The 18482-nt window shown below is 34.0% G+C and overlaps 1 protein-coding gene across 1 annotated transcript; it reads right to left on the minus strand.

Moving 5' to 3' along the window:
- Positions 1 to 634: 634 nt before the first annotated feature.
- Positions 635 to 6165, minus strand: LOC143595926 (protein decapping 5-like). The gene is made up of 8 exons (XM_077074821.1): positions 5927 to 6165; positions 5602 to 5702; positions 5294 to 5365; positions 4423 to 5208; positions 2634 to 2705; positions 2376 to 2552; positions 2168 to 2278; positions 635 to 1065 (listed from the first exon to the last, which is right to left on the minus strand). Exons 1-8 carry the CDS (start codon positions 6072 to 6074, stop codon positions 901 to 903), a joined length of 1632 nt encoding a protein of 543 aa, XP_076930936.1. The 5' UTR covers positions 6075 to 6165; the 3' UTR covers positions 635 to 900.
- Between the last annotated feature and the right edge of the window lie 12317 nt (positions 6166 to 18482).

The raw sequence follows: 18482 nt of genomic DNA on the forward strand, positions 1-18482 counted from the left end.
TGTTCACTTCTTTTTGTTCATTTGTTAAACTCAAGAACACAACGCTATGGTGTATTCAAAAGTCTCATTAAAGAGAAGAAAGGAAAGAAAATGGTTGTGTTACCAAGTTATTTATGAAAGGAAACCAAGGGAACTAAGTAAATGTTGCCTTCCCAAGATTATTTTCAGAATTTACTTAAGAGAAAGAAAAGAAAAGTTTTTCATTTCTTATCTATTGTTTTTCCTTTCTTCTTTGTTCCCTCATTGATTTCTTTCCTTCTCAATTCTTTCTTCTACTTAAAAAGAAAGATTTCCCATAATTTTCTATTTTCTCTCTCTCCCTTCCCTTCTTGAAAACACATCATTTTCCTTTCCATCAAAAAATAAAACGCCTTTTATTTGCTTCTAGTTCTTTTCCTTAATGAGACTTGAAAACACAGTGTAAAAGATAGAAAGGAAACTAAGAGAAAGAAGAAAAAAGAACAAAATATGCCTTTCCAAACTGAGAGAGAATAGGAGAGAAAGGAAAGGCATTATAGAAAAGAGAAGAGGTAGATTTTCTTTTCCTTTCCTTGGGAACGCATATTTGCATATATTAATGTTGCTACTTCTAAATAATAACCAAACCAAAATTTTAAAGTTCCTTTGTGAAATAGATGAGAGTAAAAATACAAATAAAAAATAATGGCATCCAACACTCAAAACACAACATTATGGTCTTGATATCATAAAACTTTTCTAGGCTTCAAAGTCTACAAATATTCAAAATAACAATAAAACCATACCGTGAGGAAGCTGGGAACATACATTTAACTTTATTCCTCTTAAAAAGAAATAAAATTGAAAACCAATACCCAACATAGACTTACCATTTGGTATGTACCTAAAACACAACTTGTTAAAACAACACCAAACAAACCTTTAATACTCATTGCCTGCATTTGCATTTCGCACACCACGACCCCTCCCAACATACCCATATCCTCCTCCTCTTCCATAATAACTGCCGCCTCGAGACCGTCCTCCACGGTAGGGCCCACGTCCACCCCTACCACCCCCTCTGTATCTAGAAAATTCTCCAAATGTCTGCATTAGATCACCATAACAAGTCATTAGTATATCCTGTCAAGTTGAACGGTTGAAGATGGGATTGTTTGGGTTAATTGGCTTAACATCAGTTTTTTGGTAACTTTGACTACTGCGGTCAAGTATCTCAATTTTAAAAAGTATAAGGAGTGTATAAAAAAGGGTTGTATTGATTGGGAAGATAACAGTATGATTATAAGTTTATAACAAAAGTGGATCTGGGAAGATAGCTAGATGCATTGTTTTGTGTTGTCCTTTCATTAATAAATCTTTGCCAAGGCCTCAGCCTTTTTCCCACAATATATTAACACGACCCAATGACCCATATATTTATTCGCGTCAAAGACGTCAATTCTAAGCTAAACACGGCTAGGAGTTTGCGAAAAAACAGAAAACCAAAAAACTAGAAAACCAAATCGTATCTGTAACCGGGGAACACGAGATCGAATTGGGTTTTCAGTTTAGTTTCTAACTGTATCCAAAATGTGAACTCGGTTTTTAGTTCGGTTTCTAACCATATCTAAACTGTGAACTCGGTTTTTAGTTCGGTTTCTAACCATATCTAAACTGTGAACTCGGTTTTCAGTCCAGCTAGCGGCTCCACCAATTTTGCTTTTATGGATAACCAAACCGAAGTCAACTGATAAACCCGCAAAATAACCGTTTTAATCGGATAACCTAACAGAATAAATCAGTTTAATCGGTTCGAGTAGACACAATTCTAATTCGGATAAGTTCAGTTTTCAGTTAGGGCCAGATTTTTTTTCTTTCAAAAACGAATCGAACAACTGATGAACGTGCCTGTTTAACGCTTTATCAAAACGGGTTGGTGGGTAATGGGTTGTAAGCAGGTTCTCAACTTGTATTCAACTTTTAAACGCGTTAAACATGTCATAAAATGGTAGGGGTTTGATATAAATGAGTTAAAACGAAGGTTAAGTAAATGGATTCATGGGTCCGCCCTCTTAAATAAACGAGTTTAACATGTCAACCCGAAAGACTTATTAAAACGGTTGGATATAACCACCCAAATCTTAATTATATTCTACGCGCCAAAATTTGTCAATGGTAAGGAAACCTAATAATATAGAATTTATCATACCTCGGTATCTAGTTTCATCTGTTCAGAGAACCTGGTTCGTCCATAATTTGATTGACGATCTGAAGTGTTGCTAGATAAAGTATCAAAAAAGTCGTCCTTACTGTAAACGGGCTGTAGATCAATACACAATAGATTATAATAAGAACAGATATTTAATAGAATGAATTTATTAACAATTATGAGTTTATGACATTAGTCAACAGATCACCTTAACATCAACTTTGGGCAAGTTGGGATCATTTTCCTCTTCTGATTCATCCTCATCGGTAGCGTTTTCATCTTTTTTGGTTTTTCCCAAAGTACCCCAGACCTCATCCTTGTTGAATTTTTCATTCATTGCATTAAAATCAAACTCCTCGGTAAATTTCATCACAGGTCGTGATCCCTGAATAGTTTAATAGATATAAAATTATTACACACAGTTAGATCATACAGAATATAAATAATAAAACATATGGCTGCATACCCCAGACCCTCTGCCTCTTTCACGCCCTCTGTAACTGTAATTTGGACGGTTCTGGTAGGTGGCTCCATTGGCCTAAAGAAAAACAATAAAGATAACAGAAAAATTACACATTAGATGAAGTATATTTATTTAATCAAGTACCCAACTAGCTTCTTAATATATCCATGCATATATGCAGTATATCCCGAAAAAACAAAGATTTTGGAAAACAAATTAAAAAAAAGTACTATTGCATATACGCATATAATCATGTATTGCACATGCGTAATATTACATAAGTACGTATGCTCGTAGCGCCTTGCGGACCACAAGAACTTTGCATTACATATATGCAATACATGATATATTAAATACATGCAATGCAATTTTATCTTTTTTTTGGTATAATGCACATATGCAGTATATTCCCAAAAAATAAAAATTTTGGAGAAAGAAAATAATAAAACGTACTATTGCATAAATCATGTATTGCACATGTGTATTACTACACATGCTCATTGCAAACTGCAAGCACTTTCCATTGCGGCCGTCTGCATGTTTTTTCATGAAGTTCTCAAGTCCATGTATTGCATATGTGACTGTGTTTAATACTCATTACTACATATGCTCTTTGTGGACCGCAAGTACTTTCCATTGCGGTCCTCAAAAGTGTTGTTCGGAAACTTCTCTCTTTAACAATGAGTTCTCTCATAAAAAATTGGAATCGTGTGAGAACCTTCTGGAAATTTAGAACCATTTGGACCACTTATTTCCCTTCAAGCAAAATTGTTTTTAAAACATTTTGCACATATATGTACTTTATCATTTCTCTCAATTGTACATAAATGTACATTATCATTCTCTTAATTGCACATATATGAACATTATCATTTTCCTCTCCACGTACATATTACATAAATTGTTAACTTGTATATATGCGTATATCACAGTTATCAAATGCGTTAGGCGCACTCAAAGCGCATGGGCCTCATCTGGAGCCTAGGCGCAAGGTGCAAAAAAAAGCGAGGTAGTGAGGAAAAATAAGCGCACTTAAATTAAAAATTAAAAATATATTATGTATATGAAAAATAATAATAATCTTCAAATAAAATAAACAAAAGGTATTATATTGTAATCTAATTAGTACCAAAAGCTCTAAAATAACGAAAGGTATTATATTATATTCCAAAACTTGAATGACAAATATAATGCCATTGACTTCTACTAGATCTAAGTTTCAATAACAAAAGGTATTATATTATATTCCAAAACTTGAATGACAAATATAATGCCATTGACTTCTACTAGATCTAAGTTTCAATAGCAGCCCTTACGTTTCTTTTTCTCGGCTTTTATGTTCTCATGTTCTTGGCATAAACAATGCTAAAGCGCTCGCCTAGAAACTAGAAGTGCATTTATTGAGCTTGGCTGAAAAATAGGCCTAGGCGCAAGAAGCGAGGGCATTTAATAACTATGGCATACATTATCATTTCCATATCTAATCACATAATTTGTTATTTCGTAAATTTGTACATATATGTATAACACTTATTTTGCAATTTTAAACACATATGTACATATATATACACACACATATGTAAAAATTCCAAAAGGAAAAAAAAATTTCGAAAAAAGTTCGTTTTTTGTGTTAAAAAAAAGCTTGAAGAAAAATGAGTGGTTCAAAATGGTTCTCAATTTCCAAGTGGTTCTCTTGGGATCCCTACCCCGTGCAACTAATTCCTAAAAAATAGCTTTAAAAGTTGGTTATCATGCAAATACAATGAGTGCAAAGTTGAAGATCCATGCATACCTTCTCCGCAATTTGCTTTCGAGATGGCAGCGGCAATATTGGCGGCTGAGCTTCTGTCGGCACAGAAACGGGCACTTCTGTTGGTTCGGGAACAGGCTGTTCAGTAGGTGGTGATGATGCCCGTGGCACTTGAACCACTTCCACCTCATTCTGAACAGCTGTTGGAGATTGGGCAAGAATAATGCCACCTGGCACAGACTGTAGTAGCTGCCCTGGAGTTAAAAGTGACGGTGTCGCTGATCCAGTAGAAACCAACGGTGCTGATGATATCGGCTGAGATATGTAAGGAAATCTTGCACCAGAAAGTAGGTTAGGATTAATCGGAGGTATGGTTACACTGACATCAGTAGTACTAGCGGTAGTAACAGCAGTAGGCTGAGCTGGCAAAGAAGGCAGCGTGGGTCTCAGTAAGGAGTTAGATGTTAAAGGCGCTGAGCTGGCAGATGTATTTGGCGGTCCAGTCGCGTTGAAACTAGGGTATGGTTGCATAGGTGGTGGCAATCCTAGCTCTTGTGGTGGTGGAGGCAATGATTGTTGAAGTGCATTTGGCGGTGCATAATATCCAGGCCAATACATGGGCATTTGAAGCCCGCTACTGTTTGCGTTTGGAGGAAGTGGTGACGGGCCCCACGGGCCGACATTCCCACCGGGTTGATATAAAGGCACACCCCCTTGGAACGTTGACCCGGGTTGACCCAGATGTGGGTTATAAGTACTAGGAGTAGGCGAAGAGTCGCTGACAACAGGTAAAGTGGAAGATGGTGCGGGTGGCCGAGGATAATGAGACTGCATTGAAATTAAATATTATAATGATTATGCAACGATCAAAATCGTTGTAAATATACAATGATTATAAAGTTAAAATAAATACCTGAATTATGGCAGGATCACTGTTAATTGGTTGTGACGGTTGAACCGGCTGAGATGATTTCACTTGAAGATCCTGCAATAATAATAAAGTAATTTTAACACCTTTGTTATCCATAAGGGGGTGTTTGGGATTCCTTATGTGGCCTCCATAAAAAAATGTAACTTATGGAACTTTTCCTCTCACAATATAAACAATCCCAAGCACCTTATTACTTTTCAAAAAGTTTATAAGGTGGTTAAAATAAGCAATCCCAAACCCTCTAAGTCAAACAAGCAAGTAAAGAAAAAAAAAGGGTCCAGTTTAGGTACCTTGATATCAGTTCCACGAAACAATATGTATTCATAAACCTTGTCACTAGGCATGAGTTGCGGACCATCTTTTTTTCGCCCTTCGGTTCCAAACGATCTTACTGCAGAGTGTCCAAAATAATAATAATAATAATAATTCACTAATTAGTATATGAAAAAATATTTCTACGTCTTAAGAATGAGAAATAATGAATTCTATGATCCTAATTTTAATTGTTTGAAAATATAAAACAAACCTTTAACTAACAAACACAAATGAAACTAAAAAAAAAGCCCTAAATGTTACCCTAGCAAACAGAAAGCAGAATAAGTAGAAATGAATTACCGTTGGTCAATCCTATGGAGGATTCCTCAGTGTTGATATTATACAAAACGCCTTCATATCTGATTTCACTCTTGGAAGTCAAGCTAATTAAGCTTCCAATATACGAATCAACGGAAGAACTTGAAGATCTAGAACCTTCAGTCGTCATAACAAACAAACAGATTTGATTTGGGGATGATGGATCTATGGATTTGATTTCAAACCCTAGCTAGTTACATACAAACCCATTTTACGTCTTAACTTTGTATTTATTTCTTTAATTGGTTCGAATTCAGACGGGTTCAGGTCTTGGTACCGGTTTTGGGTTAAAATGGATTGTTTTAAAACATGTTTTTTTTTTTAATTATTAATATATACATTTCAGCTTTGCTTATGTAACGTGACATTGGACATATAACCGGCATTTAAACACACCTTACTTACGACATGCGTGTAACCGAGGCCTGAATGTGTGTAACCGATGCCGAAAACCAGAAGAAAAGGTGAAATGTATGTTGATTTCAAAAAACTCTTTTTTTGAACCAACTCATTTTGATCCGGGCCCCTTCTAATTCAAAACCAGTTCGGACTTGAACCTGTCACGAACGAAATTAACCCTAATTTGAATCTACTTGTTTCAACCCGAACGTTTTCTCTCGAAACCCATTCCGACTTGAACCCATCCCAACTGAAATTAACCATATTTCGAATCAACCCGTTTCAACCCTTACCCATTCTTACTTGAACCCGCTCGATCAGACCCGTTTGCCAGTCCTATAAGGGGGGGGGGGGCGCTATGGATTTTCCGCGAACCTAGCATGTCCTAAATGTGGGATTTAGATTGAAAATCTTATAGTGATGATAATAAAGAAAGTTTGTAGTAAATTAAGTGCAAGTTATATTTTATGAAGAATTTGTGACGATAGGTGAAAGAGAAATATACCTTTCTAATAGGTGCATTTAGGGGATACTCTTCAAAAGGTGTTATTAATGGCAAGTAGGAATTTGAAAGCATTTTATGTGTTAATGATACATCTTGATGAATGAGGTGATCGATTAAGCGCTCATACATTCGATTTTTCCAAACCGTATGATATCTTCAAGTATTTACGCCAAATAAAAGATCATATGCCTCTGAAAAGAAGGTAAGACAAAGGATGATAAGTATAGACACACTTGATCTCCCATTCTAGAGGATCAGTCTATATCACAACTACGGTGGATCAGCCTATTTACACCTCAAAGGATGATCAGTTTATGTAAATCGAATGGTCACTCCACTAGTGTATCTTACAACAGGTTATTTTAACTCGTGCATTAGGGTAAATCGACCGACATATGGTCCATGGCACATGGGTTGTGCGTAGGTCATGCAACCATTAGCTGGTCAGGTTGACTATTCACACACTTAATGATTGATTAGGGTATGCTCAATTGTCACACCCCAACTAAAGGCGGCGGAACATGCCAGGGTGTAACGAATTGCTCATGAACACGAGACACTATTAAAGTGAAAATATTTAAATAATTCATTAATTTCATTCAATCACCAAAGTAACACATATTGTTCATACAAATAAACACCAAATACAATAAATAAATATTGTTCATTCTTCTAATAACCTAGCGGTATCAAATAGAATGGCGTCTTCAAACTCCAAGTCAAGTAATAATCAAACTTGTAACAATGCATAAAATAATATTTGTCAACACGTATGTTGGTGAGCAATTTCATAGTTTTGAGTATATATAATATGAGCGAAATCCACAAACGTATATGAGACGATAAACAAAAGCATCGATCGTGGTATATAAAACATATGTAAATGAGGATCCTTTTTAATCGGTAACAACCGACATATTTGGATAATGATGCCCTATGCTACTTGCACAAGGCTAAGTAGTTAGGGGTGCGTATGATCATACTTATTGCTTATTGTGTTCCACAACAACATAAAATAAACACTTGTGCACGTAAAGCATATGAAACATATAACACACAATAGAGCAAGTATTCTAAGTATCATACACCTTAAAGTTTGTGGTTTGAAGATAGAGTATTATAAATCGTGCTTGTTTTGGATAAGTATGCATGTTACCCCCAAAGTATAAAAGTGAAAACGGGGGATGAAATGTACTCACGTTAAATAAGTAACTTGAAGGATAGTTTGCGATAAAACGGGGGAATGGTAGGTCAATGGGCAAGACCTAGATTAAAAAGGGTCTTGAGTTAGTAGATGGTTTTGGAAGCTTTAAAGTAAAATAACTTGACATGTAACATAAATAATTTAAGTTTGAAGGATAAAATGTAAACACATAAGGAATTAAAGTAATGATTTTTGAAAAGTAAGTTTACTCGAAGTCGGGTCTCGGTATCCTATTTATTAGTTTTTACTTAACCTTTGTTAAGTAAATATTTGGGTATAATTGCAATATTGCAAAGTTAAATAGATACCAAAATGAGACTTTGCGAGTGTTCGGATTTGTCAGTTCGAGTCTTGATAATTGGTCAAGCTCGAAGCAGAGGTTCCAAAATATTATGAGATAACTCAATGAAATCAAAAGAAACTTAACCAAGTGTGTAGTTCTATTAAGAAGAACCTCGACGTTCGTTAAGCGAGTGTTTGGTTTTGACGGTCCAAACTTGTTATAAGCTCAAGTTAGATCCAACATACCAAGTGTTTTGAGAAAACAATTTAAAATTTTTTTATAAAATAGCTGTAGAGAAAATATGAGATTCGGTGGCTCAAAACACACTAGTGTGTCTTAAGCATGTGAACTCGGTTTAGTTCGGTCCTTGACTCGGAATAAAACCGAGGACGGTTGCCACATACCCAATACCATATAACTTATTTAAATGAACTTAGAAATTATAATACACAAATCTTGCTTGTAACATATTAATAAATCATTTTAAATATAAATTATTTAAACAAGAGATCGGTTTGGGTTCGGCTCTTGACTCAGAATAAAACCGAAAATGGTGGCCACATATCCAATACCATGGAACTTATTAAAATAAACTTAAAAATAATAATACTCAAATCTTTCATACAATATATTAACATTAAAGTATTTAAACAAAAGTTCTGTTTTGGTTTCGGCTCTTGACTCGGGATGACACCGAAAATGGTGGCCACATACCCAATATCATTAAACTATTAAAAATGATTTAGAAACTAAAAGTAAGTAAGGACTAAACAATATTTATGAGCAAAAACAAAATTAAAGCATAAACTAAAGCATAAGTTAAGTATAGATCAAGGACTATAATAATACTCAAATCTTTCATACAATATGTTAATATTAAAGTATTTAAACAAAAGTTCTGTTTTGGTTTCGGCTCTTGACTCGGGATGAAACCGAAAATGGTGGCCACATACCCAATATCATTGAACTATTAAAAATGATTTAGAAACTAAAAGTAAGTAAGGACTAAACAATATTTATGAGCATAAACAAAATTAAAGCATAAACTAAAGCATAAGTTAAGTATATATCAAGAACTATAATAGTCCTCCATGTAGCCTAGCCTTGTAGCACAACACTTCAACCGACCGTGACCAGAGAAGTGAAAGCCGAAGGAAACAAGGGGTGTATGTTATATATATGTTGCAACCTCAGGCTTTAAGTAACATGAATTAGTTAGAAATAAATATTAGTATTAGCTTGACCTTGGGAAATCAAACTATTAAGAACTTAAAGAAAGAATACTTGGATTTGAGAGAGAGTTTGGAGAAGATGAACCACCAAAGTGGTGTATGGAACCTTGCTTTTATAATGGTAAGAGTATAGTTCATTCTATGGGGAAATTGCATGTGATTGGTTAAAATGGTCAAACAAACTTTTGATAATTCACAATAATAGTCCCTAAAGATTGTTTTAAGTCATTTTTCATCATAAAGAGGTGTTTTAACGTACCGAAAAGGATGTTTCTTGGCCCGACATTTGTGAAACATAAACGAACATAAAATCCAACATTTTATTAATAACGACGAATCTTAAAGATCAAAACAGTTCGGGTTTTTGATACAAATACAAATGCAAGTTAACCCGAAAAAATCACAAATGTTACATCAATGGCTTTGCTCGCACATGGAACGTGCAAACTCCGGCCTGGTCAGATTTCCAGAAGCTCCTGATATTCAGCATCCGTAATGTTCATAACTCGATCTTTTCCATCAAAACCAACAAATCACTCGTATGAATGATAATTTAACTATTATTGTAAGATTTGCATAAAACCAGAAACAAATATTTGATGAATTCATATAAAATACATTTCTTAATTGTAAAGCACCAAACACTTACATTTTTTTCCCTAAGCAATCTCTCAAGCAATTGCACTAACTATTAACCACCTTCATAACTTTTAGCTACTAAACCTGTGCTATTTTCATCCCTAAATTTAAAATTCAACCCCAAAGACTGACAGATGTAATATATTGGCACCCTACAAGTTGAAGGTGTTACATTTAAAGCATGGATCATTTGACTTAGTTACAGTTTACTTTCTAGTCTACGCTTGCAGTTCACACCTTCACAATATACACTCCTCTCTGTTGAATTCTGAATCTAGCAAAAGGTGTGCTAGTACATCTACTAAAGCTCACAACCACGCTTATGTATCAATATGTTAGGCTTGTAAAGAAAACAAAACCTACCACGAACAAGAGTTCACATTACACAGTAAAGGACTTTATATGGTTTAGGCTTAGGTTAAGGTATGAAAATTTGGTAAATTGGCAAAAATGTAGTTATATCCTAACTATTTTTTACTAGAAATCAACAAAAGTAACGTAAGTTATGGATCGGGATCTATTATCCTCACACAAATTTCACCTTTTTAAGCAACTTTTCTTTACTGATTATGATTCACACTAGGGTTGTTCAAAAAGCTCACGGCTCGAAGCTCGCTCAAAACTCGCTCGAAAAAAGCTCGGAGAAAGTTCGCTCGTAATCGGCTCGATTGTAAACGAGCCGAGCCTAGCTCGACTCGATTTCTAAACGAGTCGATCCTGAGCTAGCCCCGGATCGACTCGAGCTCGCTCGATAGGCTCGCTCAATTGGCTCAAACTATTTTATTCTAATTTATTATATATATACATACATGCACATAATTATCGAGCCAAATTATTTTAACACATGGGATTTCCTTTAATCCAATCCAATTTCCTTTCTTACTCCATAGTCCGTACTCATAATTCCATATACTGAGTAATTGAGAGATGAGACTTCATAGTTCACACACTCAATAATCAGTATACGTTCCATTTTCCACCCTAACCCAAACCGCTCATATTCACCTCCGCCATCGGCCGCCGCTCAAAGATAATACTTATGTGCTTAATTTTGTATTTGGTTTGGTTTAGACTTCTTGAACATATTATGTTTTCAATGGTGTTATTAGACGTGTTTATTTAGTTTGTATTTGGTTGGTGTTGATCTCAACGTCATATTTAATTAGTTTAACTTGATGGTTGCATATAATTGTTATTATTACAGGTAAAACTCGAGCCAAATCGAGCCGAGCCGATCCGGCTCGATTTAAAACCGAGCCGAGCTTGAGCTCAAACTTTTAGCTCGATTAAGACTTCGAGCTCAAGCCGAGCCAGCTCGATTGAATATCGAGCTGAGCTTGAGCTTGCCTTGGCTCGGGCTCGGCTCGGCTCGTGAACAGGCCTAATTCACATGTTATAACTGCAAATAGTAAACACATATAGCACACACACAATATACATACATATATATATATATTATATATATATGATTTAACAGGTTAACATAAAAGGTTTAGTGGCAATTAAATTGAGTTTAACAAACAAAAGGCTAGAAGGCTCAAATGAATAACTAAGGAATAATATCAAAGGAATGGTAATTAAATGGATATGCTAAAACACAGGTTATCATCTTAATGCCTTTATTACTTTGCGTAATAGATGTTATGGTTTAGTCAATGCGTAACATGTCAAGGGTAATGCTAAGCACACATGATTGAATAACATATGTGATCAAACCTTGCTGACTTGATTCCAAAAATCGAAGGTTATGCTAAAAGCCAATTCTTGTGACACCCTGCATTTCCAGGTTATCTCTGTTAACTTAGTTATGACACACACATACATTTCATGTGATCACATACGTGAGTATGTCCACGAATGTTGGTGGTATAAACAAAACTAACATGTTATGAAAAATAATAAGGTACATTTATATGAAGTACGTGTTATGTGTTTATATGTTATATTGCATGTTGTAATATGTTACATGTCTACCGATGTTATTATTACATATTATCAATGTTGTAAAATACAAGGCCGAGTACTCCCTGAGTACTCACTACAAGGTATATCGCCTAGGCGAATTTCTTTAACTCTACCTAGTTATTAAGAATCAATCAAATGTGGTCAATGTCAGCCATAATTGCATCTATTCGGTGAACTTTGGCTGATTTTGACTTATAAAAATAATGCATAATTCGTAATTCTGTAATATTAAAGCACAAATATCATTTTCTTAAATTAATGATTAGCAATTTTTATTTTAATTTATTATTTAAAAATGTAGTTATCTTATTTATTTTGATATTCAACCCAAACATGTTCTAACTTGTTAGGACAAAAAATGATCAAGGAAGATTGGAATAGAGGTGACTCAACAATTATTGAGGCCTAAAGCGAATAATGAAATTAAGGCCTTTTTTTATAAGTTAGATTTTAAGTGTAGCAACTATTTTTTTGAAAACAACCCTTATGTATACTATATATAATGTATGAGATGAGGGCAAATTAAGACACCTTAGCTATAAGAAATTTACAAATCAATCAACACATGGTGCAACCTTTAATACATTTAGGATAAGGGTAAACTTGTCCACCAAAAGAGTCAAATACGGTTATTAAATAATAGTTACAACATTAACCCTTTCTCTTTGCTTAACTTTTGTAAATTTTAAAAATAGTTGCAACTATTATTCTTGATCTTTCACTCATATGTGATTTTTATTTTCATTTTTAACTCAACTTTCCTCATGATTTTTAAACATTAATAACTTTTTCATGCGCTAATATCTTTTTAAAGAAATTACACCATAAAAACGAGCATGTTTTTCTCTTTAATTTGAGTATCATATTGTTATAGTTTTTCTCATTTAAAAAGGTAACATTTTACGTAGGGCGTTTGCGGTCTGGTTTTGATGGTTCTTAAATTAAACAGTGGGTAAAACCGTTAGTAACTAGTTTTTGTCGTCGAAAACCGAAACGTACCTTTGAAATTTGAAAACGACCGGCCAATAGTTAATGAAAAAAATCAACGGTAAAATCAAACCAATGACCGGTTTGAACGTTTTTCGATTTCAAATCGAACAACAAACACCCACAAACTTGTTACATGATTACAAAGGTATGTGTTTCTCGCTGCATCGCGCGTGCACCCATCTAGTTTAAATAATATATCAAAAATATATATAATATTGTGTTAACATATTATTATTATTATTATTATTATTATTATTATTTTCATACTGTTTAATCTACTTTATTTCTTATTTATATTTTGATATATATTCTTAGTTTCTATATACATTTGGAAGCGAAACTGCAAATATATTTAAAATAGTAGCAATAGATACAACTTAGTTCATAACTATTTTTTTAATATTAATAAATCCTAAATATTTGTTTGAATTCATAGTCATAATAACAAAACATTATTTTTAAATATAAAACAATAAAATGAGACATGACAAAAGTAAAGCAACTTTTCTTTTCACATCTTGGTACATCAGTTCATACTGGTGCTTGTCAAGGGTAAAAAAGTAAATAGAATCTTTTATCTTCTCTAATGTCATCTTCTCTATTATCTTTCTTAACCAAGAAAAACAGAGCAACTGAAAATTTCTTTCCATCTTTCTACTGAAACATATATTAACCCTATAAATTTGGAGGCCTTTTATAAATGAAGGCCTAAAGCCCTTGCTTCACCTACTTCTACGGTAGAGCCGACCCTGGATTGGAATCTTCTCAAGTCCTCAAGAAATATGTTAAGTATGGAATTCGAGCAAAACCAGAAACTTCAAGTAAGCATAGTAACTATTCAAGCAAGGAATCTTACTTAGAGCAAGGTTATCTTCTTGAATTCTTCTAAGTGCTTAGTTCAAGCAAACTACACTTCATCAAGCAAGGTTGTTCTTCAGTCGAGTAAGGTTTGTCTCAGAGCGAACTCTTGACTTAGCCAAGCTTAAACCAAGTAAAGTTTTGACTCGAGCAAGGTTTCAATAATATGATCTCAAGCACACTTGTAGGAAGTTAATGGAATTAATCTAAGGACTTCTATGAGCAAGGTTCAACCTCAAGAAAGCTGCAGTACCCAGGCACACTTAACTTGCTGGAATAAGTCTTTGACAAAAGGTTGAAGAGATCAAGAAGAACAAGTTTGTTCGTAGGATATTCTCGAGCAAAGATTGATTGTATCATGAAGATTGAAGTCTGCTTGAAAAATATTTCTAAGGAAAATATTCAAAGTAAAAGCTTGCTCGGAGAACTGTACCAGCACACATATGGATTACAAGGTCTGCTCGATAAAGACGAAATCTTACTTGAAGACCTATCTGACACTTGTAATAATTTTGAATACGTTTGAATATGTTTTAAAAATCATTAGGGTTTCTAGAAGGTCTCAGGTCTGGCTATTTAAGGAAATACTAGATCACATTTATGACAACGATTAAAAACGGCTGATTACACAACCTTCCAAGCTTATAGAAAATTATGCACGGAAAGCAGTCGCACCTGACATTTTACCTAGAAATCCTAAAGATATTCCTTTGCTTTATTGTTTAATATTAATGGAAGTCTTTTGAGTCTCTTGTGTGTTTGTGTTATTGATAGCAACATACTGATTATTATTGATTCTGCCTTTAATAGTCATGTGGTCTTTATATTAGCTTATTCGTAATCTGTCTTGTGAACATTAATTTGTGGGTTACGAGGTTGATAGTGAGTAAAATCGATCCTGAAAAGTGGTATCAGAGCTTTGTTGAGCTCTTGTGAAGACTGACGTATTGCTGTGAAGATTGATTATGAAGCTTTTACTAAATCTATTTTGATTTAAGGTTGAAGACGATGACATGAGCATAACACTGTTACATTGAAAAGTGACGTCAGCTGTTCTGTTTTTCATTATATAGAACTACATTAATTTTAGGTTTAAAAGTGTTCTAATCTCTGTATTATATTGATTTTTGTTTTTTGAGTCCAAATCTTGGTTTCCAATTATTTTTCATCAGATTCAATGATTTAAAGTTTTCAAAGTTTGTTTAAATTTTAAGTAAATTTGTCACTTTAAAAGCTTGTTAAAAATACCAAAAATATTTTTAAACAAATGGATGATCAAGAAGTGTCTACTAACAAGATTCCAAGATTGCTAGGTCAAGAAAACTATATCAAGTGGAAGGTACTGTTTGAAGTTGTTGTTTGTTACGATGACATTGAACTATGGAACTCAATAAAAAATGGTCCTTATGTTCATACTGAATGAACAAACAACAATCAAGCCATTGAAAGACAAATGGACAAAAGGGAAGAAAATGCATTTTCAATGTTAAAATTGAGTCTATCATGGGAAATTTTGACAAGTGTAAATCATCAGACAACTTCAAAAACCATGTATGATGCAGTGGTAGAAATGTTTGAAGGAAACACTGAATTGAAAGATATCAATAAAGACAGATTGAAGCAACAACTTGACAGATTCAAGTTTAAAGAGGGGGAGAGAGACTAAAATCAGTCTTGCAAAGATTTGTATCAATTAACAATGAAATCAAGATAACTGATCTTGCTATTACTGATTTTGATCTTAACAAGAAGCTGTTATCTTCACTATCTAGTGAATGGTATACTACAAGCAAGTTTATCAAGGAGAAGACTAATTTTCCCAACTTCAAGCTAGATGACGTGATATGTTTCCTTCAAGATACCGAGCATGAAATAATTGAGAACCACATGATCAAAGAAGAGAAACCCGGTTTTCAGTTTTCAAATGCCCTGATAGCTCTAGTGGGAAATCTGTTTACCAAAAATCAACAACAGATTCCTATCATTGAATAGCCTAGTGACTTTAATGTTGAAACTCCAAGGGTTTATGTAGCAAGTCAAGCATCTGGAAGCCAATCTGGATAACAAAGATTTAATGTCCAAATGATAGATGATGGTGATTCATCTCCTATGGCTAGTGGACATGCTCCATATGTTCCTAGAAATTCAAGTCAAGGAAATGAATACTGAATCATATAATTCTTTTGTGACAAGAACTTGATTCATACAAGTGTTATGCAAGATAATTTAGAACAATTTGATTCTGATGATCTTAAAGATATGGATCTCAAATGGCAAGCATCATTGTTGGCTTTGAGAAGTAAAATGTTGTATAACAGGACTGGAAGATCAACTTTTTCTGGTCCAAGAGACATGATTGGATTTGATAAATCGAAGGCAATATGCTACACTTGTCAACAACGTGGTAATTTTGCAAGAGAATGCAATCAACCAAGACAACAACAACAACAACAACAATCATTTTTAAAGAAATCAGTTTCAACATTAGAATCAAGGTCACGGTCAACAACAAAGGTAGTTTTACAATAACAACTTTCAATCATAATTGAACAATCAGGAACTCATTACCCAACAACAACAACCAAATCAAAGAAACCAACAGAACCCTCCTCAAGGCCCTGCAAACCAAAATAGATCCAATACATCATAACCAATAAATCAAGGAAATGTTGTTGTAGCTCAACAACCACAACATAGTTAATTTGACTAAAGCAATCATGCAGAAGAGATTGAAAAGGCCAATGTAGCTTTCATGGCTAAAATCAATGAACAAGCTGAATCTTCAACATCTCAAGTACATTCAAATCACTCAATCTCATATTTACTTGATATAAATGACTTATTGAGAAAAGAGATTGGTCAATAGCAAACTGAGTGTTTCAAGAAAGAAAGCATAATCAATGTTTTATGAAATGAGAAATGAAATAACACATGAAAATCAGATCAAAAATCTATAACAAGACTATCTATATAGTTATGAAACTCAGTCAAGGTACACCACTGAAATAGAAGGGCTGAAGAAGATGTATTTGGAAGAAAAGTTAAAGAGCACCTAACTTCAATTTGAAGTTGACTTTCTAAAAAACTTGGGTGTAACTGGCAACATATGTGGAAAGTTGGTAAAGATAAAAGCTGAAGATAAGTATAAAGTTGTTCCACCACCTTTCAATGATAATTACTTTTTAAAGGTTGACAAAGAGAAAAGAGAAGCTTATCTTGATCAATTCAAGAAAGTTTTCATTGAGAAAGAAGAATTTATTGATAACTACAAGAAGATTGTAGTGAATGAAGAAGGAGAGTTTGTGTTAAAGGATGATGACATAAAAGAAAGTGAAAATGATAAATCTGGTATTGGTAAAACTTTTGTGAAAGATCAAGAGTCAAATGATTCATTTACAAACAACTCAAGTGGAAAGTGTTCAAGTTGTGGAACAAGGGTAAAGAACAGAGAATGAAGAAATCAAGGGATAAGATTCCTAAACTACCCAAAATAACACCCAAAATGAAGAAATATCATGAACAAATGAGAAGATACCACATATCTTTTGACATTTGTGTAGGGACTCAAGGAAAGAAAAGCATGACTACCAATCATTCAAACAAATATTCTTATAATAAACCAAGTGTCAAAAATGAGCAAGGAACATGAAGAAACTTTCAAAAAGGATGATCAGTTTCTACCAATCTATCCAGTGTTCTCCAACCATGAGTTATTTGACATAAGGGATATAGAGGACATGGAGGATTATACTAGAAGATGGTTGAGACCAAGAAAAGAAATCATTTTGAATGAAATTTCTGTGGAAATGGAAAAGGTGATTTTTGTGAAAAGTTCTGTAGAAGAAGAAAATGACAAGATTGAAGAATTTCTACCATTCTCAATTAACTTTGATAGTCAACTCACCTATCAAAAGACTATTGGGATTGAACCACCAAGACCAAGTGAGAGACTAAAAAGGGAGAACATAAGTGCGAGTCACAAAGGACAAGTATGGTGAAAAATCTGTGATATCTATGGCCATCACACTTATTCTGGTCAAGAAAGGTTCTCTCCTGAACCATTTCATGTTTCAGACAGTACCATGCTTTGTCAAGATTTTGCACTTTACAAACAGAAATATGCTGAGTACTTGAGTAAGGGAAAGAAGTAGGTTAATGATGTAAAGAGTGAAGAAGAAACTATGAAGAAACATAAGGGGTTTGTCAAGAAGTTGGATAAAATTCCTTCAATTAAGTCTCAAAGTCCTGAAAGTTCCTATGACTCAGCAGATTCAGAGTCATTTGATAAGTAAAGAAAATTCAGGAAGAAAACTTTCAAAAGAAAACAAGGATATGTATTAACTGGTGATGAAAAGTTTCTTCTGAAACATGGTTATGAACCAAGAGGGTTCCAATGGAAACCCAAGGAAGAAACTCCAAAAGTAATCATTAAGAGAGAAAAAGTAATTGGAGAATGCACAACA

The sequence above is a fragment of the Bidens hawaiensis genome, unplaced genomic scaffold (genome assembly GCF_021521415.1).
Source record: "Bidens hawaiensis isolate Kalapana, Puna unplaced genomic scaffold, B.hawaiensis_p1.1 tig00045734_1, whole genome shotgun sequence".
Lineage (NCBI taxonomy): Eukaryota > Viridiplantae > Streptophyta > Magnoliopsida > Asterales > Asteraceae > Bidens > Bidens hawaiensis.

Bases quoted from the DNA above. Each gene is read 5' to 3' on its own strand.
- LOC143595926 (XM_077074821.1), bottom strand. From the start codon at position 6,074: ATGACGACTGAAGGTTCTAGATCTTCAAGTTCTTCCGTTGATTCGTAT. The intron at 5,209-5,293 runs GTATTTATTTTA...ATTTCAATGCAG, and splicing joins GTGATCCTGCCATAATTCAG to TCTCATTATCCTCGGCCACC. The intron at 2,279-2,375 runs GTGATCTGTTGA...ATTGATCTACAG, and splicing joins TGCCCAAAGTTGATGTTAAG to CCCGTTTACAGTAAGGACGA.